Source organism: Lolium rigidum, chromosome 7 (genome assembly GCF_022539505.1).
Source record: "Lolium rigidum isolate FL_2022 chromosome 7, APGP_CSIRO_Lrig_0.1, whole genome shotgun sequence".
In the NCBI taxonomy this organism is placed as follows: domain Eukaryota; kingdom Viridiplantae; phylum Streptophyta; class Magnoliopsida; order Poales; family Poaceae; genus Lolium; species Lolium rigidum.
The window spans coordinates 129,544,291-129,568,952 of NC_061514.1; the positions used below are offsets into that span (position 1 = coordinate 129,544,291).

The following is a 24,662-nucleotide window of genomic DNA, read 5'->3' on the forward strand; positions in this document are numbered from 1 at the left end:
ATGGAAGATGGAACCGGTAAAAGCTGATGAATCACCATTCCATCGAGGATATGTAAAAAATGTGGAAAGTAGAGGGGGTGGTTGGGTGAAAAGGTAAAAGTTGCTATGGTGTGTGAAGATGCGACCAAGGGAATGAAGGAGGAGTGGACCCTTCCATTCGCAAAGGAGGAGACACCGGAGAAGATTCGGGCAGGAAAAACAAGGCCCGGGGAAAAGGGGCATCAACGACCATTGCTGCTGCTGATGAAACCGTGGCCCTACTAGTACCCCTGAAGCCGCCTCTTGTCGCCCTACCCTCCATTCTAGAAACAATAGCCCTACAGGAACATAACAGTTGGATCATCCCGTTCCACTTTCTCTTTCTCTATGAACACATTCCCATATTTGGACAAGTTGAATGTTGCCAAAGACTATATTCATACTATGTGCTCGTTGCCCAACTACTCAGAGCATGTTTGGCAACAGGGAAATGAGGGTTCATAGGTGAGAGCCCTAGAGATTACCCATAGGATACGGGGTTAAGTTGTTCTCTACAAAATTTCCCTCCTAAGTTTTCATTTTCTCAAACCAAACATATGTTTTATATCCCAACAGTCCCCAAATTCTCATTTTCACTCCCCCAACATACAAGATATAACTGGATAATAAATTATACTATAACATATTTTTATTTGGCATCACTAGATGACACTACATATAATAACATGTTTTTGCTGACAGTCACGACTGCCCAAGTTTGGAAGAAAGCTTATAGATGCCATTACAGGAACAGCTTCCAACGCAAGTATCAGTGTTACAGTCATTGACCAATTTCCCCTTTTGGTAGACAAGGCAGATAGAATTCTACACGACATGTCAGCTAAAAATATGAAGTTTTCCAGACCATACATTTTAGCTGGGCAGAATCAATAGTACTTTGGACAGAGTCAATACTTTGCTGAAGCTGGACTATTCCATTTTCAGTGCAATTATAATCACCATTTCACTATGGTAGAATTCCACAAGCATAAGACTTTCAAGTTTTGGCGGCTCCAGTGAATTGCTATATATCTCCCAAATTCAGGATGAAAGGAACTTTGAATTACCCCGAGTCCCCGACTGTAGCATATAAGCATTGTAATATGGTCATTCTAAATTCATACACTTACATTCTGTAAAGAGGTTGAGTTACGAAATATGGCCACTATGAAGCTTCTCCACCGCCAGTCACCAAAACAGTAAGACAGCTTTGTAAGTGTATCAGAATGGAGTGTGCAAGGAACCCATTAAAATACCAATATGTAGCATGAAGGTCAAGTATCTCGAGAAAGCTCATAGCTCCAAAAAATCCAAACCCTGCAGAAGACATTAATATATTAATATGCATTGATGCACTCTGCATATAAAAATAAATTTTAGCTCAACATGTTCAAGCATGATAGTTTCAAATCCAATGCTCCTTTTAGAATTGCTGAAGAGTTCCCATCCTGTTGATGAAAAGCAGATGGGTAGTAATAGCACTTCTGATAACCAATATGACAAATGTAATGGACAAGATGGGACGTACATGATTTTGTGTGAGATGAAATCATAAGATCAAACGGTGATATGGAGTGTCATAGAAAGGTATACAAAAATTGGTACTTATTGACTAGTTACAAGGCATATTTTGGACACAAATGAAATTAACAAACTAAAGTGCCCAAAACCGCTAAATCCAACTTTTTTACTATTGTGAAATGCAGTAGCATGATTCGATCATATAAGTGTCAGGGAAAGATTACTTAGTTATCAACACAAACATATTGGAATGTCTAAGTCATGTGCAGTTTAAATTCGGGCACCTGCTCAGAAGATAAGCTCTGAAGTTGATTCTGCCATGGTTCCACCATTATCTGTACAGTGATTTGTCTCACCTAACGAAAGTTACAGAGATTAGTTGTGGCACAGCAGGAACCACCTCAGCCATAATTACTTAAATCTTTGGAAGAAGTGCTACATGTGATAGTATTTTTCTGGTCAATAATCAAAACGTTAACCACAAAACTATTACCTGTAGTTGAGTCCATGGCATCCCAAAACTAGTTCTTAATAAGTTCACAATCTAAAATTTAAAATTTGAGGACAATAATTTCCATGGAAACTCTAATGCTCCGCTAATTAACAGGTTATGAGTGTTGGTTTGTTGCATCTGCCGAAATCATACTTGACACTGTTTGCTCATTCTCCAAGTAAGATCATGTTATAAAAAAAACTTAGTATGAAGAGATTACCATATTTCATGCTTGTTGGGCCTTGTCTTCTTCTAACAGTAAATGAATAATGGATCTGACCACTTCATTGTTAACAAAAGTTGCCATCTGAAATCAAACATTCAGATCAACTAATTAGAAAATGCAAGTTACAGTATATGGTGTGAATACTATCCTGCATGTACTCTAGCAAGTAGCCATTTGTCCAAAGCATGCAAGGGATGTGCTATAGACGCTACAGCTGCCTCACATATCCATTTTATCAGTGGGATTTTCTACCTTATATAAAAGAAAAAGGAGAGACCATACCTCAGGCTTTCTTGTCAATTCTTTCAGAACAGCATCAAGTGTTATGCGAAGTTGCTTGAATAAAACAGCAGTCTGTGCAGCAGCAGTTAACCTTAACCATCCATCTATAACAACCACCCCTGCCTGTAAACAAAGCCAATGCCAGTTTCTGTTTCTGAGCATCAATAGGTTCACCATAGCATTTCATGAAATTTATCACAGAAGGTGCTGGTGATTAATGGCTCTTCTGATCTGCAGGGGTGCAAGGGTGGATCGAACAGAGCATCTTCTCCTTAATGAAATCCCCCATTTACATGTATTGTTCACACAAAAGATAATAAAGTTTCTATAAAATAGTTTCTCCTTTTATCTACAAGTGCCAACATGCCAACACCAGGAAATACAGAAGAACTGAATCTTAGTTGAAGAATTACAAAATTAGTATCATGTTAGCTTAAGTGCATCCCAATTAAAATTAATCACAATAGTGAATCTTATTCCAGTAGTGGAGTAATAAAAATCTACAGGCGAGTTAAGGAGCCCATGGGCCAAACCAAAGTTCATATACTGGACTTGAAAAAGGTGGGGTTCAAATGTTTTTGCCCACTAGTCTACCATGGGGTGGGGGGGCATACCTGGTGTTGGATTACCATTGATCCACCAAACAGAAGGAGTGAGTAGGGGGAAATGACACTAGTATCACGTAGAAACACCTTACTAGTCTCGACCTGAAAAATAAGGAGTAAATATTATAAGAATATGACTACATGAGAGATTCAGAGCTCGCATTTTTCTTCAGAGATGGTGTGCTCAGTACTTTATTATATGACATGGGTCACCAACACTGAGCACTACTTTAAAAAGTAGGAATCTAAGTAAATAAATTAGTAAATGCAAATTTCTCTGGATCTGTATATTTTGGAAGGAAAGGTACTGGTAACATGTACACTATCTAACACCAAAATCTCATACAAAAACTAACCAAATAGAAGAACATCCACCTTATGAAAAAAATCATGCAAACAGATGAAAGTGATACTCTTCCAGTCATGTACAAGTGGAAAACAAACCTTTTCAAGGAACACCAAAAATGGATACTGCGCTGACTTCAAGCTGTGGTTCACAGATGATGGGTGTATATGAACTTCTCGCCTTCCATCGTACCATCGAGGACGGTCCTTGCCAAAAAGAACATCAGATGGCTTTCTGCCACCTAGTGCTCCCGGATCGACACCCTCCAGAGTTGCTGCAACATTAGGGTATAGACCTGCACTTATGACCGACTACGAATGCCACATAAGCATTTTGTAAAAGCAACATGTTAGCATCATATTGAACTTTTAAAAAATAAGCATGATGGGACAATATTATAATTTTGAACAAGCAACAGTACAAGATAATTTTATAAGCATGCCATATCTATTTTAGAGTTTGGTGCACATCAATAAACTGCCAAAAAGTGAAACAAAAAAAGCATGCTATTACCTTAATAACTGAGGGATAGCAAGCGTATAAGTTGAACGGAAGAGACATATTGGAAAACCAACCCTCAAGATTGTTTTTCCTATTCCCATTCATTGGCCTCTGGAAAAAGGTAACATTAATTGACATCAGATGATTGATTTTTTTGTCCATTCAAAGCAGAAACAGGGGATTCCCTGAAGCAATGACTGAAAATAAGGTGCATGGAACTTACCCTCTTTTCTTTTTGATGTTAATAATTTTCACAGTCTCGAGGCATGAATTTTAACCGTTACTTTCACAATTTTGTAGTGATAAGATAAATTAAGAAAACTAAATTAGTGTGAAGACATATTTTCAATGGATCTGATCGGTAGTGAGTCATCCATCCAATGAAGATTATTTAGTGGCACTTCGCCATGGATTCCACACCATGGTCGCTCAGGAGGGACTTATCCTCATTTATATTGCTCAGCCTGGTGGATCTAGAAGCAGTGAAATGCTGCTGTCTTAATGGGAAGAAGGCCTAACACCACATCGCTGCTCAACACCATTCAGACAGAGACAAGGCTGTGAGACGTGGGAGCGACTGGCCTCCAAGTTTCATCACCAGTGGAGCTTAGTGTTTAGTAGTGTGGCGCGTACTGTGGTTGTATTGGGCTACTTGTTGCCTGGTAATAAGATTTTCTATCTATCAATGTATTGAGAGGCAAAGCTTTTGTGTTTTCTCAACAGCAAAAAAGAATCTATGACATGATTTTTACACTTCATATCGCTAATCAAGACATTCAGATAGACCGAAATGATGGTCAAATTCTAGAAAGTTTGATTGAACGTATTATGAACATCCAATAAAAAAGAAAAAGGAGGGGGGTGACAACTGAGAACGCATGTACATGTATATATATCAGCCTATGGCACAAATCGATTTTTTCTCAGCTTTCCTCGATTTTCTTCCGATCAATCTTCCGTTGATCGATTTCCCCTATCTGTAAACAGTTTGCCACCATGATTCATACCAAGTTCTCCACCCCTATTCGTGTCTTTGTCGTCAATTTTGCTGGTGACTATATCTCTACCTCTAATGGCTTCTTTATATCCAAAGAGAAGTACTCTACATCCAGGATCTTCTTGCTCATGTTCCTCTTGCTGATGAGCGAACTGTTGGGACTCCAATGGAGCTCAATGTCCACCTCCGGGCTACTGATGGCGAACCTCTTTCTGTCTCGACTTGCTATAGTTATCTTGTTGTGAGTCTTGTCTATCTAGTTCACACTCATCCAGATTAGTGTTGAAAAAATCGCTGAATCAACGATTAACTGGCCCATAAAAAAGGTGCTCAATGAGCAAGTCGAATTCAATGTGATTGGTAGATTCACGATTAATCTATCTGACAACCCAATTAATTAGTAGATTCACGATTAGTGGGTCAAATTTCGAGCTCAAGTCACTCTCAGCCACTAACTGCCCAAATCAACTAGTGTTGGGGGCTCCCCGCTTGATTCCATCACCATTGTCTAGTTTCTTCCACCGACGAACAAATCTTGCCCGCGGGAACAGCTTTGTGATTTCAGTACACAATTTGTAACCAGATACAAGGATAAAATGATGCAACACACTAGGAAATTTAAGTAAAGAATTATCAGGTTACTTTTAATTGATGGACCACTGATGCAATTCTGGAAGACATACCAGACTATCCTTAGGAAGATCCACAAGTCCGATGTCTGCTAACAATGACCCATACTGTAGACGCATGTCCCTGGTAAAAAATGACATTAGATGGTTTTCAATTGATGGCTGTTTCATAATTTTACTGTAAAAATGAAGAAAGTTGCACAGTGAAGTTTGTCAGCAGTAATTGCTCAATTCACACTATATTACAATATAAACAATTTGGAAGAAGGCGAGAATAAAAACAGGTTAACAGTTGCTTTTATAAAGGATAGCTGCAAGTTACCCCCACCTATACTTCAGTTTTGCTTCTTTTTTTTGAGCTCAACTGTAGTGGAGGCCCCCACAGTAAATTTTATTAGTAGAGAAAAACATGTACAAGATGGAAGAAGGAATGTACAAAAGAGCTTTCGCCCAGGGCGTAGCCCAAAGCAGCTACAGAGTGTCTAGCCAAGCTATAAGGGGAGATTTCAGATCGTCCTTCATTCTGTAAGAAAGAATGAAGATGTCCCTTTTAAAAGAAAAAGACCAATTTCTAATTGAAGGTGCTACATTATCAACAACGAGAGCGTTCCTATGCTTCCAAATATTCCAACAAGCCTTGGCAAACGCTTCGAAGAAAAACTTGAGTTTTGCTAGGTTCACCTAAATCCAAAACTGGCATCGCAACGGAACACATGTCGTATTAAGATGATTGTGGGATTGCATATGTGATGGCGATAAAATGAGAAAATTGACTTATTTGGGCAATTATGTTTTTGTATTTTATCCCCCAAAAAAGGTGGTAGTGGGTGGTTCTTTTAATTAATAACCAGAATCTCAATCTAGCATCTGAGGATTAAAAACTGTAAGGAATCCAACCTGATCATATGCATCACTGTACTGTTCAAGTAGAATGAACGGCAAAACTGATGAGCAGATCGAGCTCCATGCTGCGATTCAAAATCATCTTATTAGAATTCCTTATAGCTGTAACTCCTTTTAGTGTTCAGTACGTACATCACCAACCATGCCAATTGCAAATTCAGATGGTGGTAACTTCTAAGCATGCATACAAGTCTCAAATGATGAAAATTGTATTCCGTCACAGAAGGAAACAGCTACCTCTTGCAGTATCCGGGACCACTTGTTGTATGCAATAACCATTAACAAATGATCTGATTGTTTGTTATCTACTACAGAAGTAGACCCGTCAAGGTTTTCATTCAACAATGCAGCTTTTGCTTTCTCTACGTTTTGCTTCTGTGTTACAAAGTGACAAAATGTCAGGGCATATCCAGATCACAAAAACAATTGGTCATGACATGTACATAATACCTCATCCTTTGGAGAGATGAAAGGAGATTTATAACTCAGAAAAGCAGCAACAGAAAGAACTGGTGATAAGCAACCAAAGATAGCCCCATAGAGCATCATCTGCAGTATAACCGGCATAATTAATCAGAACATTAAAACATGTAAGAAAATGGTCAATAGCAACGATAAAAATAACAAAAAGTATTTTGAACAGACATTAATCTTATGAAACCTTGGAGGTGCTCAAAGGGCCATTAGATACAAGAACAATGTGGCAAAACTCGTACATCCGCAAGGTATGAAATGGCACAATACATATGAAGACAAATCAATCTAAATTCATCCACAGTAGCCACTAGTACAGAAAAGGAAGGGCAAAGGGGACGCAACATGGCAATAATTCCAAGCTGCATGAAGAGCGTAATAGGGCCAGTCCACTGAATTTCTTTTCCATCTTCCCTTGAAAGTAAAATACGCCTCCAGGGTGGAACCAGAAGGATTCTGTGAGTACTGAGTAGGCAGTGTAGTAAAGACTAATGGCTGTTACTGAGGAAGGAGAAGTCAAAGGGTTTCAAATTTAACATAGAGACCTTTGCATGTACAAAAGGATAAGATTACAAATAAGATGGTCACATCTTTCCTCACGTGCAGTACTAACAAGAACAATCAACATTACGACAAATGGTGAGATTGTCTTATGGTAGCCAGCACAGATGAGATGCTAATTAGCTAAGGTATACAACAGTCTACCAAGTTACTTAGCTGAAACTGTATGCATCAAATAATTACTCCCTTCATTCCAAAATACATGATGCCTTAGATATGGGTAGTACCCACAATGCAACTCCGACCGCTATTCCTTACATGACTATCCTAGAACAAAATTATAAATTACAAGATTATAAGATATTTTTCATCAAAATTTTCATTTGCTAATGAGGTTAAAGTTCGACTGCACGCTTTCTAGAAACTCGTCTATTTTGGAAAGCCAGGAGTACTACATATAATACATGCACGAGTAAAATATATTCTAGCCTCACCTTGCCAATCAAAACATCAACAGGCAATTTTGCTAAATGATAGCCAAGAGGTGATAAGTCCTCGTGCCCTTCAAAGGCTCCAACCTAGTGAAGACAACAAAAGGAGATAATAAAGTTTGATGATGACTACAAACGAAATGTGAATATCGGTCTACTTATTATGCTAAGCACACTGCATACGCGTGCAATAGGTTTACATGGTAGAAAGCAGAATAGAACCTTATATAACAAGTCAATTGCAGAGGAGATGGCTTCTTCTTTTGGGGGCTCTACAGCCTGCAAAATTATGAGATGAAATGTGAGCACTCTGCAGCAAAGCCAAACGTATATAGCTTTCTATACGTACCTGACAAAACTGCATAACAGATATAACAGTATGGAAAGAGATCCAGAAGATCCAGTCTCTCATGCTGTTACAGAAAACTTGCAAGGTAGCATGGATGTGACTCACCCCCCTCCCTAGTCACTCACCGAACACACAAAAGATGGTAAAAGAGAGGGGGGCTAAATTTACCTTTAGCAGGAATGATTTTATGTCACCCAGATGGAGTGATTTTATTTGCAAACACAGCTCAGTCAATGGCATCCGCAGCATCTCGGGCACCTTACAGTTACAAGCAAAGTAGAAAGAAATATCAATGCAGAATGATTACATAAGTAATCTAGGATAATTGAGATTGTCGTTGGCAATGGTACTAATGCATATATAGCCCACTTGTGTCAAGATAATACTCCCTCCGTTACTAAAAAAGCTGCTCAACTTTGTCTAGATACGGACGTACATAGACATATTTTAGTTATAGATACATCCGTATCTAGAAAAAGTTGTGCAGCTTTTTTTTAGATGGATGGAGTACATGTTTTGCAGATATTGAATACAGACTCTCTTGAGCAGAATTTGGATTTCTAAGTGCTTCTTTTAACTGCAGGTGGATTGTCGGGACCAAGATAGCAAGTGGGGAAAAGTGGAAGGTTTTTATGAGACATGATCACCAAACAAGGAATAGCAGAAAAGATCATTAAACCCTAGAGATGAATCTGACTGATGTATAGAAGTAAAGGTTATTTTTAAAATATAAAGGAAGTGCCATGCAATTACCTGAAATGGCCGCATCAATTTTTCAAAACGGTGGTGAGTATACAAGCAGAAACACAACCCAGGCCTCACACGACCAGCCCGTCCGCGTCTCTGTTTTGCATTAGCACGAGAAATCCAATCTTCTACTATGCTCGACATTTTCTGCAAAATTATACGACAGAACAGTTAGAAGTGTCATTTGCTTGAAATATTATGTCTCTTATGACACCGTTACGTGAGTGTTCTTTAGATCACATGCACAATACTGGCTACTGTGGGAATCATGGACTACAAGTTCAAATCACGGGCTTAACACAATGTGACCTTAAATGATGCACATATGTGTTCCTTACTTCATTTGTTTATTTTTCTACGATGGAATTATTCTAACTACTGTTAAAAGGTACTTCACTCAGAAACTAATGGCCACTAATTCAGATAAACAACTAAATCACCATCTGCTAGTCCAAAAAGCATCAGCATAACTAGATTGTTGTAAAGATAACCGTAGACTAATAATAAATATGCAACAGCTTTATACCCAGCAGGTAATAAGCCTCGGTGAGTGAGTGATGAAGGGACCTGAGGAGAATCTTTATGGCAATACTATGTAAGAGAACCCCACAAGTGTTTTTTCCAAGGTTTACTAAAGGACAAAGACCAAAAGGATTATAACCCATAAGATCGTAGATCCTACAAAGAATAAGTAAAACTATGCCAACCACAAACACAAGTTCAGAAAGCATAACTTTTCCCAGGTGCCTTCTCAGCACATCTAAAGTGCACTATACAGTTAATAAGATTAAATAAAAAAATCTTGTGGAAGGATGATGCAAATGTAATATATGTACTTTGTTCAATTTAAAGCAACTCTCGAGAGAAATGTAACCTTCTGTGGATTATAACGATTCTCTTTGTGCTTTCCAGTATCAACTACATATACAACATCATCAATTGTAATGCTGGTCTCTGCTATGTCTGTGGCAAGAATAACCTGCAATACTATGTCGTAAGTATTAAGTAACCAAGTGCTTGCTGGATTTAAAGAGACAGAGTCCTGACCTTGCGAATGTTCTCTGGTGGAGACTGGAACACCTTCCTTTGATCAGTGGGTGAAAGCATTGAATGCAAAGGAAGGATCCAATCAGATGATGCCCCTTTAAATCTAACTGAAGCAGATAATCTATCAATCAGCATTTCAATCTCTGCAACTCCCTGTAGTACCACCAATGACAAATGGATGTTCCATATGAGGAAACGAGAAATCTATGTATTTGAAAGCAAAGCATTAAGCTGACATTATGCCTTAAACTTACAGGAAGAAAAACTAGAACAGCGCCTGTTGGGCAGCTCTCATCAATATAGCATATTAAATCTTCCAGCAGATCAAAATCAATGGCATCTTCGTTTAAGCGTTTCTGAGTTTGCAATAGAAAATTTTCAGTTAGAACTGAAACATATTTTTAAAAAGGTGCAATTTTATTGTCCAGAGCACAAACTCACTAGATTTTGGTTGGTCCTTTCATTGTATGACTGATAGCAGTCGAAGGTATAATGAGGATTAACATAATTTTCAGAAAGCGTGGACTCATCCCCCCATGAGGATAAGACAAGGTTCTTCATTCCTCTCCGGTTATTCACTGAGCTACTAGCATGCTTCCACTGGAGCAAGATGAAAAATAATCAGGCATTAGTTTAGCACACATTGATAACAGACAATGAAACACAAGTATCAGGCATATAAACTTGTGCACTGGTTGGCTTTGAGGATTTGAAGGTGCGGATACTAGGCATATGACTAACTGCATACCATAAGAATTAAGCATATATACAACACAATTCAAATTTTCAAGTTTCAAACAGGGAATGCTAGCACAGGTGGGAGCCTATCATATCCATGGATGTTGAGTTCATAATACATGGAAAATAAGTTTCATGGCATCCATGAGTCTTTAAAACAACAGTAATCAAACACAGAAGATCTAGAAAAACATATCCAACACGGAAAAAAAACTTAAGACATGTTCTGAGCTAATAATCTCATATAATGATATAATGGGGATACATACATGATATAGTATATGACGGAAAAAGGGCACATTTACAAGATATAGTAATTGAGACAGAGCAGCAATAGTCAAATGGCTCCAATGGTTGATAGATATGAAATGAGCAAATGCAAACCTTTTCTCCATGATGTGCGAAGTATGCTCCTGATGCAGGAGAATCCAAAGCAAGACAGTACTCCATTTTCTCATAAACATCTTCAAGGAAGTGAGTTGACACTGGGTGTGTTCTTCCTTCAACAGTAATCACAGGGCAATCTCCAAAGTATCGTGCAAACAGGCTTGAATCAACAGTTGCAGACCTGCAGTTAAAGAACGCAGAAACATACACATGCATCTCAAAATAATCGATGCAACAAACTGCAAGTGTGAAAAGACATGATGAAAGAAATAAGGGAATGAACATTACATGAGAATAACTTTCAGCTTTCTTCCTGGTTGATTGGAGCGTTTTTCAACAAGACTCTTAAGAACAATAAGCAAGAAGTCACTCTGAAAGGGACAAATCAGGATTTATCATGCACTTTATCTAAAATAGGAACAAACAAGAGATACTGTAGCACACACAAAATAAAGACAAGTACATACCAAAATAGTACGCTCGTGTACTTCATCTACTACAACATGTGTAACATCACTTAAGTCTTTGTTTCCCTGAAATATGTGATGTGTGAGAAAGCATTCTTAGCAACTATTAGGAAGTGAGAGACAAAAAAAATACAGAAAAATGCGGTATTATTTTTATTAGCCTCAAAAATAGGGTCAACATCTAACAAAATTGACAGACCAAATGAAAAAACAGAACAACATAAGTAACAGGATGTTATCATGTTACTTTGGCATGTGATCAAATCATTACATGAAGCCTAAATAATGCATATGAGGGCATTACTTACAGATAACTTTCTAAGAAGGATACCAGTTGTACAGAACAGAAGCTTTGTCCTCTCGTTCCTAAAACAGTCGAAAGAATCAAATTATTACAAAGAAATCTACAAAACATCATGGAGACTTATAATAACTTTGTAAGTATAACATATGCATATATGAGAAAGAAAGAAGAAGCACCGAGCACTGTCGAGACGAACTTGATATCCAACCAGGGAATCTCTGGAGCCAGGTGAAGATTCACACCTTTCATCAGAAACTCTTTCTGCTACTGAAATGGCCTATAAGTAAGTAGGCATATCCAAGTTATATGCAACAATCTAGGTCTGTTCGATCAAAGAGAAGATATGGATGATCATCTCTGGTAACACCAGGATTGGTACTTTACAAACAAATAGAAAGGGCAATTACCCAACCAAATGATCTCATAATAATGCAGCATTATTATGCCGTATGGTAAAAACATGGTTGGTGTGGTTTTTCATGAATAACACACGCATTTTTTCGTATACCATAACTATAGCATACCCTTATTATGCTGCACTGAAAGAAAGGGGAAATGTAAGTTCTGAACTGTAATTATACCGCTATCCTCCGGGGTTGTGTGCAAACGATATTGCAATTACCACCAAGCTCAGACTCAATCATATCATCCAGAATAAACTGTGGCACCTGCAAGTAGATGACAAATAATCATGTGAGCATGCTTCTGGAAATATCCAAATTAACAGTCCAAGCTGGTAATTGGTGTGTCTCGTATTCATTATTAAATATATTTCAATGTCTTCGTACATGTAAATTATGAAAGTTGTACTGAAAGGGATAGATGTATATATCACAAGGTTACTTCGTTGACATGTTCAATGGTGAAAATGAATCACTAAAGGACTAAGATCTTAACTATGTGTCTATGTCTGTATTATGAGGATAGCACTTTGTGCCGAATCTGCCAAGCATGAACCCCATATGGCTTGTTCCACCAGAGTAGTCAAGTCCATTCGAACAAAATCAGGTCGAAACTATCAACTTTTGAAGGGGAAAACCAAACATACAGCATTTAACAAATTTGGCGAGCAAGTGAGAATTTACCAAACATACAGCATTTAACAAATTTGGCGAGCAAGTGAGAATTTCAGATTCACATAGTTTTATAACCAAGGTATTGCAAACCACAAATACCACCACAATGTGTGATGGCAAGAATGCTTGTGTGGTAGAAATTTGGATGTTTCCCTTGCTTCACCCGTAACTAAGATATTCTTTTTCTAAGAACTAAATAAATAACTGTAATGAATCATCTATGTGAATTCCCCTGAAAGGAGAAAGTATGGCTGTGTGGTATGATTTACCCTATCACATGGAATGGCTATCTTGCAATACCATTGGCACCAAAGAAAGAAAACAATAAAACAGAAATAATCTCAGAAAATATATGAACTTGGATGAAAAGGTAGCACAGGTACCTGAGTTGTTTTCCCACATCCAGTTTCTCCACTAACAACGATTACATCATTCTCTTTCAATAACTGTAGGAAATGTTTTTTCAGTCTAGCGATTGGTAGAGAAGCTCTTGCTTCCAGCATTTTCTGAATTCAAGGTGAACAGAAGAATTGTTAGAACAGAGACCATAATGAAAGTTTGGAGAATACTTGTAGTACAATGTAGCATGCACTGATACCAGATAGTTGGGGAGCTTCCTTTTCTGTTCCAACTGTTTTCTCAAAGCTATGCTCTCTGCGTGCTCTGACGGTCTCGATCCTAATTACAGGAAGGCCACATTAGATATCCTGAGAGAACTAATAGCTACACACATACAAGAAGGAAAATTACGTGATAAAGGTTTATAGTTAAACTAATAGCTACACACATACACGAAGGGAAATTACAAGAATACAAGATAGATTGTATTCATCGTTGATCCATTCCAATTGCAAATATACAGTAGCAATATCACAGATTCACAGTACAAAAATAATGTTAAATAAATAGAAGGCCTGCATACTGGAAGCAAGATAGGCAATCCTGGATATAATATGGTTCCCTCGAAAAGTACCACAGGAACAGATTCGATATAGAAGCTATCATATTGGTAACGGAAAAATCTACCACCGTCCACCAATGACACAATAGGAGGTCTTAAAAGGAGGAAAACGATAACCATCCACAGTCATCAATGCTTGTGATGTCATTCAGAAAAATAGTTCAAAATAAATACTGGAATGACGATGACCTTATTAAAAGAAATACCTCCATGATTTGTCTCTTTCTTCTCATATATAGAATTGTTTTCCTCGTGCCGAGAATCAATTAATACACTGCCATCAGGAGCGTCTCTTCTTTGGTGTGGAAGAGTATTATGTGTCTCCATATCTAATAACATATCCACAAACCCAGCTCTTCGACTATCCTCGGTATCCAGCACCCGTGATGTTGATGACAATTCTAGTTCACCTATTTTCAAAACATGTAATATATAGCAGAAAGGCCCAAACGAACTATAGTTCATCAAATAAAAATGCATGATCAAATTGCTCTAACCTTCTTGCCATCTTAAAACAAGTGAAGAATATGGTTCAATAAGCAATTGACGTAGTGGAAGATCAGCAAACAATTGATATAGAGCAAAAGTCGCCACTCTACTTTGTGCTTCCTGGTGACAAAATCAGCAGATGTTTACTATTACCATTCCCGACAAGGAATAACAAGGCTATTTATTTTCAGGTGCTATCGAATAGCATCTCCTGTAGCTCATGAGTGTGACATCAACAATTATCATGGAAATAGCATGAACATATTGGAAGAAATATATCAGAATAATCTATTGAATTTGAAATGAATTACTTTTCAAGAAACATTATGAATATTTTACGATTACTATACACTAACCTGTACAGATACATATTCCTCGTCTTGCTCCGGTAACTCGATTTTTGTCAAGCCTCCCGCCTTCCGACTTTTACCACGACCAGTAGAGCCACGTAATACATTAACAGCATATATAAATTTACCATCTTTTTCTGATGTTTTACTATACTTCGGTGCTTCCCAACCAAGTTTCTGACAGAACTTCTGTAGAATAGCTTTTGGCATTTTACCAGAATCTCCCTATAGAACACCAAAAATAATGAAACAGTTAGACACAAATGCATAACAGGACAAAACAACAATAAAATAGCTCTGGCAGTTGATAAACTATCTGGGTTTCTTTGATTTGCAGGATTCAGAAAACCTAGGGTTTTAATGTCTGACATCCTGTATCCTACAGGGTTGAAAGGATGTTTGATCACACTCTGCATAGGAAAGACATAGGAATCATTCCGATAGGTTTGAGGAAATGAAAATTTTCCTCTCAAAGGAAATATCCTATGTATTGCAACCCTGAGAATCAAACAAACGACCTAGGAAAATTCATAAGGATTACAGTCCCCAAAGAAATCCTTCAAACAAAGAGGCCCTTAAAATGTTTCAGATTTGAAAGATGTGTCCGTTGCTCAAATAAGAAATATCATGTGGTAATAATGAACTGTTGGGCCTCAATGGAAAATTGCAAGAGACCGTTGACAGATAATACGCCCAACTTCAGTCTTAATTCACAGGAAAAAAAACTGATAAGAGATCCCTTACAATTTGTATCAGCAAATTTAACTTATGCACTTAGCTGCCCTACTCGATGTGTTTTCCTCCCATATATCCTTTGAATGCTTTTGGCAATCCTCCTGTCACAGCCCTCCCCTAAGATACATCGCAAAAATACTAAGGCCTTGTTTGGAACATGGGGATCATATCATTTCCTGCAACACTACTGAGTCACATGGGCCTTGTTTATCTATATGGCGAACCTCCAATAGCAATATAATCATAAAAATGTAGCTTACTGGCAAGCTATGCTGGACCAGGTATTTGTTTTCATTCTACAGCTGCATTATGCATTTGGTGCATGAATTTGTGCAAGCAGAATGTAAGTGTTGAACCGGTTCTGGGCTAGTCTAGTGTGTATCTCTTTGGCCCATGTGGCCCATGTAGCTATGTGTATATATAGAAGGGTTCTCTCCTGAGAAACTCTAAGAGATAGAATACACAGCCAGTGGCGGCTGCCCAAACAACCTAGCCACTTTCACCTCTCCTGTAATCTACATGGTATCAGAGCAAGGCTCAATGGTGATGGTGGCCAAGATTGCTGCTGCTGGGAGCTGCGTTTCTCTGGTGGAGTGAAGAAGGGAAGGGAAAGTTCAGATCTGCAGGGGAGTGGATTTGGAGGAGCTGGTGGTAGTGCTGGAAGGAGGAGATGGGGGAGAACGGCAACAACCAACAGCTGGCCCAGGCCTTGGAGAAACTGACGGAGTTCCTCATCGCCAAGAAGGAGGATGGTGCTAGCTACTCCGGTGCAGTTCCTCAACAGGTAGAGCTAGTTCAGAAGATCGATCTCATGCCAAATGAGATCAAACTAGAAGGTGTGGGAAACTACTTGAGCTGGTCAAGAAGGGCTCTTCTAATCCTGAAGACCAAGAATTTGGAGGGGTATGTATTTGGTCAGGGCAGTGAGCCAGTGGACAAGGAAAGTTCAGAGTGGAAGAAATGGAGTACTACCAATTCTGTGGTGATGGCTTGGCTGTTTAACTCGTTAGTTCCTTTGATTGCTGCATCAGTGGAAGCTCTCTCTACTGCAGAAGAGGTATGGAGTACACTGTCAAATTTGTACTCAGGGAAGGGAAATGTCATGCTGATGGCCCAAATTGAGGATAAGGTGCATGATTTAAAGCAAGGTGAAAAATCATTCATGGAGTATGTGGCTGAACTGCAGCGCTTGTGGTCTGATCTGGATGACTGTGATCCACTTGAGCTTGCACATCCTGAGTGCATTGTTGCTGCAAAACAGTGGATAGAGCGCAGGCGTGTAATCCAGCTCCTGAAGGGACTGAACCCCTGTTTTGAAGGAAGGAGGGCAAATCTCTTTCACCAAACTAAACTGCCGTCTATTGGAGAGGTTATTGCAGCTATGTCACAAGAGGAGATGAGGCTAAAACTTGGAAAAGGAGGTGAACATGCCTCTAATCCTGCCTTCTTTGTGACAGAGAGGCAGGAGACAAGGGACTGCTACAATTGTGGAAAACCAGGCCACCTGAGCTATGATTGCACAGCTCCAAGGCGGGGTAGAGGAAGAGGTTACAACAGGGGGTTCTACCGTGGAGGTAGAGGTCGAGGCGGCCACAACTCAGGGCCACCGAGAGCGCATGTTGTTGTTTCTAAAGACGGTCAAGTAAGTGCAGCCACCCATGAAGAGATCAAGAAGGGTGGACAGGAGGATGCCACCTTTGGAAGCTTTGCACATTTCGCATACGCAAATGGAGGTAATATTGAAAAAGCATCTATAGCTACCCATAAAATTGATCCAGAGTGGATCCTTGACTCGGGGGCATCTAAACATGTGACGAGCAACACTAAAGAATTTGAATCATATGATAAATATCCTATCTCTCAGATTGAAACCATACAAACTGCTGATGGCACATCACAACCCATCAAAGGTGTAGGGACTGTTCAGTGCACTCCCTTCATAAAACTATCTTCAGTGTTACATGTTCCAGCTTTCCCAGTCAATTTGATATCTCTAAGTGCTTTAATTGATCAACTGGACTGCATAATATATCTTGATAAGAAAATGTGTGTGATCCAGGAGAGGCTGACGGGCAGGAGGATTGGGACTGGAACCAGGCATAGAGGACTATGGTACATGGATCGTGGAGGTTCGGTGTTTGCTGTTGTTGCTGATGAAAGGGAGAATATTGCCATGATTCATCATTGTAGAATGGGTCATATGTCGTTTGATAAGATGATCAGAGTCTTCCCTGATGTAATGCATGGAGTTGATAAAAACAAATTAAAATGTGATGCTTGTGAGTATGCCAAGCACACACGAACCAGTTATGTGAGTAAGGGAATCCGAAGTATATTCCCATTTATGCTTATTCATTCAGATGTGTGGACATGTCCTGTTGTATCTGTGAGTGGAATGAAGTATTTTGTGACCTTTATTGATTGTCATACTCGTATGACCTGGGTTTATTTGATGCAACACAAGGATGAAGTATTCAAATGTTTCCAGAACTTCTATTCTTATGTGAAAACCCAGTTCAATGTGCAGGTACAGATGATCAGGACTGATAACGGAACAGAGTATGTCAATAAAGGATTCAGCACATTCTTGTCAGAGCATGGCATCCTACATCAGACCTCCTGTCCAGACACACCTCCACAGAATGGAGTAGCAGAAAGGAAGAATCGACATATTTTAGAAGTTGCAAGATCTCTCATGTTTACTATGAATGTGCCTAAGTTCCTCTGGAGTGAAGCGGTGATGACTGCCACCTACTTGATAAATAGAATGCCTTCAAGAGTTATGGGCATGAAGTCACCATGTGAGATGTTAATGGGTGAGAATACATTTCTAGTCCCACCAAAATTATTTGGTTGTACTTGTTTTGTTAGAGATCACAGACCATCTGTTGGTAAACTTGACCCAAAAGCAGTAAAATGCATTTTTATTGGATATGCCTCTGGGAAACGTGGCTACAAGTGTTGGAGTCCATCAGAACGACGTACCTTTGTAAGTATGGATGTCACTTTTCGAGAATCTGAGCCCTTCTATGGTGAAAAGACTGATATAAGTATGTTGTTTGAGGAACTTGACCAACAGAAAAATAATGAGGTTGGCCAAGAGGGGGAGAAGAGTATTGTTACAAGTCCAGAACAACATGCTCCACAACCAATTGTGGTTTCAGTCCCTATTTCTGTAGATGCTGGACCATCTAATGTCCATGTTGAACCACCTATTGTACAACCTGAAAACGTACAAAGGTGGAGGGACAACATACTGGTGTATTCGCGACGACCTCGACAGGGAGTACAACAGGAGCAACCGGTGCAGGGGGAGCAACAGGTGCAGGGGGAACAACAAATGCAAGGGGAGCAACAGGAGGATGATGTTGATGATAGTAGGTCTAGTGGCAGCTGTCATTCCGAAAATGGGTCTGCAACCATAGATGAGTCAATGAATTTGCCAATTGCTTTGAGGAAGGGTAAACGTGGAGTTAACCATGACATTGGCAACTATGTGTCTTATAAGTGCTTGTCTCCCTCGTACAGAGCATTTGTTGGTTCTCTGCAATCTATCTCAATTCCAACTGATTGGAAAGCAGCTAGACAAGATCCAAAGTGGAGGCATGCTATGATGGAGGAGCTGGATGCTTTGAGGAAGAACAAAACATGGGAACTTGCACACCTTCCAGAAGGAAAGAAGGCAGTGTCTTGCAAGTGGATTTATACAATTAAACAAAATTCAGAAGGCAAGATCGACCGATATAAAGCAAGACTAGTGGCGAGGGGATATAGTCAAACCTATGGCATAGATTATGATGAAACATTTGCTCCGGTGGCGAAAATGAATACTGTGAGGATTTTGATTTCTTGTGCTGCTAATTTTGGGTGGCCTTTACACCAACTAGATGTTAAAAATGCCTTCTTGCATGGTGATCTAAAAGAAGAAGTGTACATGGAACTCCCACCAGGCTTTGCTACATCAGAAACTGCTGGCAAGGTATGCAGATTGAAAAAGTCTCTTTATGGCTTAAAACAATCTCCAAGGGCATGGTTTGACAGATTCAGGCGTGCAGTTTGTGATATGGGCTACATGCAATGTAATGGAGATCACACTGTCTTTTATAGACATCAAAACCAGAAAATCACAATACTTGCAGTGTATGTTGATGACATCATAATTACTGGCGATGATGAAGCAGAAATAGTAAAGCTGAAAGGATGCTTGAGTAAAGCATTTGAAGTCAAAGATCTTGGAAAACTCAAATATTTCTTAGGCATAGAAGTTGCTAGGTCTCCAAAAGGAATTGCTCTGTCCCAAAGAAAATATACCTTGGATCTTCTCAGTGATACGGGCATGCTTGGATGCCGGGCAGCTCCAACCCCCATCGATCAAAACCATAAAGTGACTGCTATGTCTGGTGAACCGGTTGATAAGGAGAGATATCAAAAGCTGGTTGGGCGACTTTTATATTTGTGTCATACAAGGCCTGACATTGCTTATGCAGTGAGTATTGTAAGTAGATATATGCATAAGCCAAGGAGTGGACATATGGATATTGTTTACAGAATCTTGAGGTATTTAAAGGGTAGTCCAGGTAAAGGGCTATGGTTTAGGAGCAACGGACACTTAGGAGTTGATGGGTACAGCGATGCTGATTGGGCAAGTTGTCTGGATGATAGAAGATCAACTTCAGGCTATTGTGTCTTTGTTGGAGGGAACTTGGTGTCATGGAGGAGTAAGAAGCAACCCGTAGTGTCCAAATCAACTGCTGAAGCTGAGTACAAAGCAATGTCTCAAGGACTAAGTGAAATGTTGTGGGTGAGAAATCTCCTTAGTGAACTGAAGGTGCTGAGACAGGGCCATCTAAATGTGTGGTGTGACAATCAGTCAGCCATCAGCATTGCCAATAATCCTGTGCAGCATGATCGAACCAAGCATGTGGAGATAGACCGATTCTTCATCAAGGAAAAATTGGATGCAGGAATTATCAAAATATCTTATGTGAGTTCAGGACATCAAGTGGCTGACTGTCTAACCAAGGGTCTGGGAACTAAGGAGTGCAATTTGGCTTGTGGCAAGATGGGAATGATAGATATCTATCACCCATCTTGAGGGGGAGTGTTGAACCGGTTCTGGGCTAGTCTAGTGTGTATCTCTTTGGCCCATGTGGCCCATGTAGCTATGTGTATATATAGAAGGGTTCTCTCCTGAGAAACTCTAAGAGATAGAATACACAGCCAGTGGCGGCTGCCCAAACAACCTAGCCACTTTCACCTCTCCTGTAATCTACAGTAAGACATGAGAGGAGGAATGGAGGTAAGCAGGGGATCTTGTGTAAAGTTGCATGGGAGATAGTACTATAGCAGCCTCTCGCCGCCACCACCACATGAACCTTAGATTAATATCCAGCAGACGATATTAAGGAGTAAGGAAGCATTTATATGGCGAGGTATGAGGGATATGTGCTCTTGTCAGTTATCACTGTAACTACAAAAATCTAACTTTAATCTTGAATGGTAAAGCTGTTGCAGTGTACTGTGTACTACAGCATTTAACACCCAGAGCATGGGCCCATGGAGCAGGAAAGGGTTCACTGACTTTCCTACTCAAAATTGGAAGGCCCAAGCAACCTTAGAGAAGCAAAGAGGTGAAACCAACTGTATTTGGCAGGACATATCCAGCTCCAGCCTAGAAGTCAGTAGCCAAGCCAGGCAGAACAGCTCAATACTATAAATATGAAAAGAAGCAATATAATAATCACACTAAGAAGCAACAGCAGATGATTCCTTCGCATAAAGATAGTGTATGAGCGCATGACCTTTTTCCATATATCATCTATGTTTCCAAGAAGATGGCCATAACCGTCATGTGATAATTTCTCTATTTTTTGCTGTTTCAAGATTTCTGGAGCCACCTCCTCCCAAGTAGACGAGTCTTCAAAAAACAAGTTATCAAGCTCAACTTCTTCTTCTTCTGCCTCCTTAGTGCAAGTTTCGCCAACATCTTTAGGAATTTCAGTTTGTAAATTGGATCCTTCCTCAATATGGACAAGACTGTCAGATACGTTCCCACTTGCACCCAAGCCAACCTGACAACCCTCGACGTTCACAGTTTCTGAATCAGGAACCACATTTTGGCTTATATGTTCCTCTGTGTTTCCATTTTTGGACTTCTCTTTTTTACCTGGAAACAAACATTCATAAGATAGAACTCCATAAACAATAAAAACTTTGGAAACTTTAAAGAGAAATTTAATAACTACTTGAGAATAGAAAAAAAAATCGATACAGCCTCATATCAATATTATTACAACTGTTGAACATACCCTTTTTCTTTCGCCTACTTGGCTTTGTTTCAGCAACTTCAAAACTTGCTGCATAGTGATCTTCCCATGTGGATGAATCAAGAGAATTTGCTTCCTCCTCCTAACATCAACGGCAGAGAATGGAACAAATATACAGTGAAATAGGATATTAAACAAGGGAAGAAAGAAAGAATATGAGAGAGCAATAAATACATAATGTTAAAAAACTTAGGCTGGAAGATGGATCAACAGGCAAAAAATGATTCAACACATAGTGCATCAATAAGCATTACAGATTTACAGCATTAGAAGTTATGTATTCCCTCCATTCACTAATGTAAGACCTTTTAGCTCTTTCCGTATATGCATGTATCTAGACATGTTTTTGTGTGTAGGTTCACCCATTTTGGTCTGTATCTAGTCCACTTTTAAATATCTAAAAAGTCTTACATTAGTGAACAGAGGAGGTACATTTATGAATCAGCATTGTTGTCTAGATTAGTATATTCTCTAAAAAGGAAGGTGTAAAACTTTACAATCTTTAAGGACTATAATATGCAGAAATAACACTAGTAGATTTTGAAATATAAATATTTTTTATTATGTTTACTAGCATATAATGTGAAAATTAAAAGTCAAAGATAACTATATCGGGCTTAAAATAACATCTTGCACTCAGTAACGGAGAGAGTAGTTAACAGACTGTGAAACATATGTCAGCATGGGCTACAGACAAGCTTAAATTGGTGCAAAGAGGGTCCTAGAGGATTAGTTGCTATCTTGTAAAATTAATTTTCTGTTCAAACAACGAAAAATGATTTTCAGAAAATGGCTCGAATTAGCAAAAGATGTCAACGAAATGAAAGGATTTTTCTAAAATCTAGATTGCGTGTTTAACAGGTAATGTAGACTGTAGAGGCACTAAATCTGAAAGAGCGTTCAGTGTAACTCAAGAAAATACAAAAGAACAAGATATCATTTCAGAGAAAAACCAGAGTAGTCTGAGGAACTTAACAGATAAATGGAAACAACGTATGATTAATGAGCTCCACCGTTTATTAAAAGAAAGAGTATAAAGAATTGATGCAGTAAGTCACGTGTCTGCGCGTCTATACCTCCTCTTGCTGTTCCATGTACTGCAGTATCCATGCAGCTTGCGATGACCGCCCACCATCCAACTTGACATCCTCTTCTTGCCTTCTCGCAATTTTAACTTCCAACCCCTCGGTGCTGCCCTTTGCCTCCACGGGCTCACGGCTCTGTGGCACCCAATTGTCCTTCGCTGCTGATACCACCTTAACTGAACCCTCTGTCCCTACAAAGGCACACAAAAGCAATTAACACATGGTTTAGTTAGGCATGGCAAACTAACACCACTCGGTCCAACTATGTCTCCATGGAAGCACAAACGTAAGTAAAGCAGCACCCCTAGCTTGCAGAGTTTGTTGGTGTACGCAGGCATACAGAACACAAAATGCAGATAAGTGCAAACACACATGCTCCAACCCATCTGGTATTCAGTAAGCATAGGCTGCATAGCAATGCAGGCAAAAGGGTGTGTGCACTAAACCCTAAACCCTCCAATCCAGTACCTGCACGAGAAGTGGAGGTGGCAGCGCTGGCGAACTTGAGGGGGAGCTCGTCGCCGGGCAGATTGAAGCACAGCCAGTCCAACGCCGACTCGAACGTCGCCGTATCCTACCCAATAAACAAAAATCCATCAGCACAAGCAGCCAATTCAATAGCGCACGACGGCGTTCGGCGTGTTTGTGGGGGAGTACGAACTGGTATGGCGGAGAGGGCCTGCTCGATTTGCGCGGAGGTGAAGCCCTCGAGGGCCAGCTTGTCGTAGACGCCGCGCAGCCGCCGCCCCTTCTGCTCCCTCGACTCCGAGCGCGCCGCGGGGCCATCTGCGGGCGCCGGGGACGGGGCGGTGGATGTGGAAGAGTCGAGGAGGAGGCGGCGGAGGCGGCGCTCGTTCTCCGACGAGATCTCGAGGCGCGGCGCGGCGGATGAGGCGGCGGAGGAGGAGGAGGACGCGGAGGGTTTGGGCTTGTGCTTCTGCTTCGAGGCTGGCTGCTTCTTCTTAGGCGCCATTTGGCCTCGCTGGGTTCGGGCGTTGTATCGTCTCCGGCGACGGCGACGGCGACGGCGTGCTGGGCGATGGAGTTCCTGAATAGCGGGACACCTGACGGAGGCTTGTGGGGGAATATCGGCGAGGAGCGGCTTTTTTTTAGGGGAACTGGGAAGGCTACGCTAGGAAAAAAATTTTATTTTCTTTTGAAACTGGCTAGGAGTTGCTTTCTCGTGGCTAGGAAGGAACCCTTCGAGCAAATAAGCCCAATGCTCCTTTTGCTTGACAAAACTCACTGTCCAAAATTATCTTCAAATAAATTTTGACATCCTTAGAGAAACGCTAAGAGCATCTCCATCGGGGTGACCTAAATGGGCGTCGGGCAAGTGCGCCGGCACCTGTATAGGACGCGTCGGTAGGAGCTCCTTAGTTTAGGGACGTCAATCCCACACCGGCTCGTCCTATACGGTTGCCCCCAAAAAATGATTTTCCCTTTTCACTAAATTATAGCACTTTATATAGTTCAAATAACAGCGTTTAAACCTATCAATTATTCCAACAAATAGTTTAAACTATAAATTAAATTGGTGAGAATGGATTTTGTACACCCACGTATGGGTACACGAGCTATCATGTCCGCTTGTTACAGTTCGAGATTCGTGCC

The 24,662-nt window shown here is 40.0% G+C and overlaps 1 protein-coding gene across 5 annotated transcripts; it reads right to left on the bottom strand.

The window, feature by feature from the left end:
• Positions 1 to 844: 844 nt before the first annotated feature.
• Positions 845 to 24,090, bottom strand: LOC124670743 (DExH-box ATP-dependent RNA helicase DExH7, chloroplastic). Of its 5 annotated transcripts, XM_047207218.1 has the most exons (36): positions 23,710 to 24,088; positions 23,517 to 23,622; positions 23,040 to 23,239; positions 21,946 to 22,045; positions 21,439 to 21,803; positions 14,909 to 15,127; positions 14,561 to 14,672; positions 14,270 to 14,473; positions 13,701 to 13,780; positions 13,486 to 13,608; positions 12,608 to 12,694; positions 12,203 to 12,303; positions 12,031 to 12,088; positions 11,723 to 11,788; positions 11,544 to 11,626; positions 11,253 to 11,436; positions 10,572 to 10,730; positions 10,385 to 10,486; positions 10,131 to 10,283; positions 9,958 to 10,062; positions 9,090 to 9,230; positions 8,505 to 8,594; positions 8,210 to 8,266; positions 7,991 to 8,074; positions 6,972 to 7,070; positions 6,759 to 6,896; positions 6,516 to 6,586; positions 5,673 to 5,742; positions 4,005 to 4,103; positions 3,590 to 3,802; positions 3,155 to 3,247; positions 2,541 to 2,663; positions 2,253 to 2,339; positions 1,824 to 1,895; positions 1,149 to 1,335; positions 845 to 1,042 (listed from the first exon to the last, which is right to left on the bottom strand). In XM_047207218.1, the coding sequence occupies exons 1-33, from the start codon at positions 24,019 to 24,021 to the stop codon at positions 2,259 to 2,261; spliced, it is 4,278 nt and encodes a 1,425-aa protein (XP_047063174.1). In that variant the 5' UTR covers positions 24,022 to 24,088; the 3' UTR covers positions 845 to 1,042; positions 1,149 to 1,335; positions 1,824 to 1,895; positions 2,253 to 2,258. The 5 variants fall into 5 exon arrangements, with proteins under 5 accessions (XP_047063174.1, XP_047063173.1, XP_047063175.1 ...); XM_047207217.1 differs by having other exon boundaries at positions 845 to 1,335; XM_047207219.1 differs by having other exon boundaries at positions 845 to 1,466.
• Positions 24,091 to 24,662: the final 572 nt, after the last annotated feature.

Coding starts and splice junctions, on each gene's coding strand:
- LOC124670743 (XM_047207218.1), bottom strand. CDS start 24,021: ATGGCGCCTAAGAAGAAGCAGCCAGCCTCGAAGCAGAAGCACAAGCCC. Junction 3,803..4,004: donor GCTATCCCTCAGTTATTAAG/GTAATAGCATGC, acceptor TGGCATTCGTAG/TCGGTCATAAGTGCAGGTCT. Junction 2,340..2,540: donor AATTGACAAGAAAGCCTGAG/GTATGGTCTCTC, acceptor GTTTGATTTCAG/ATGGCAACTTTTGTTAACAA.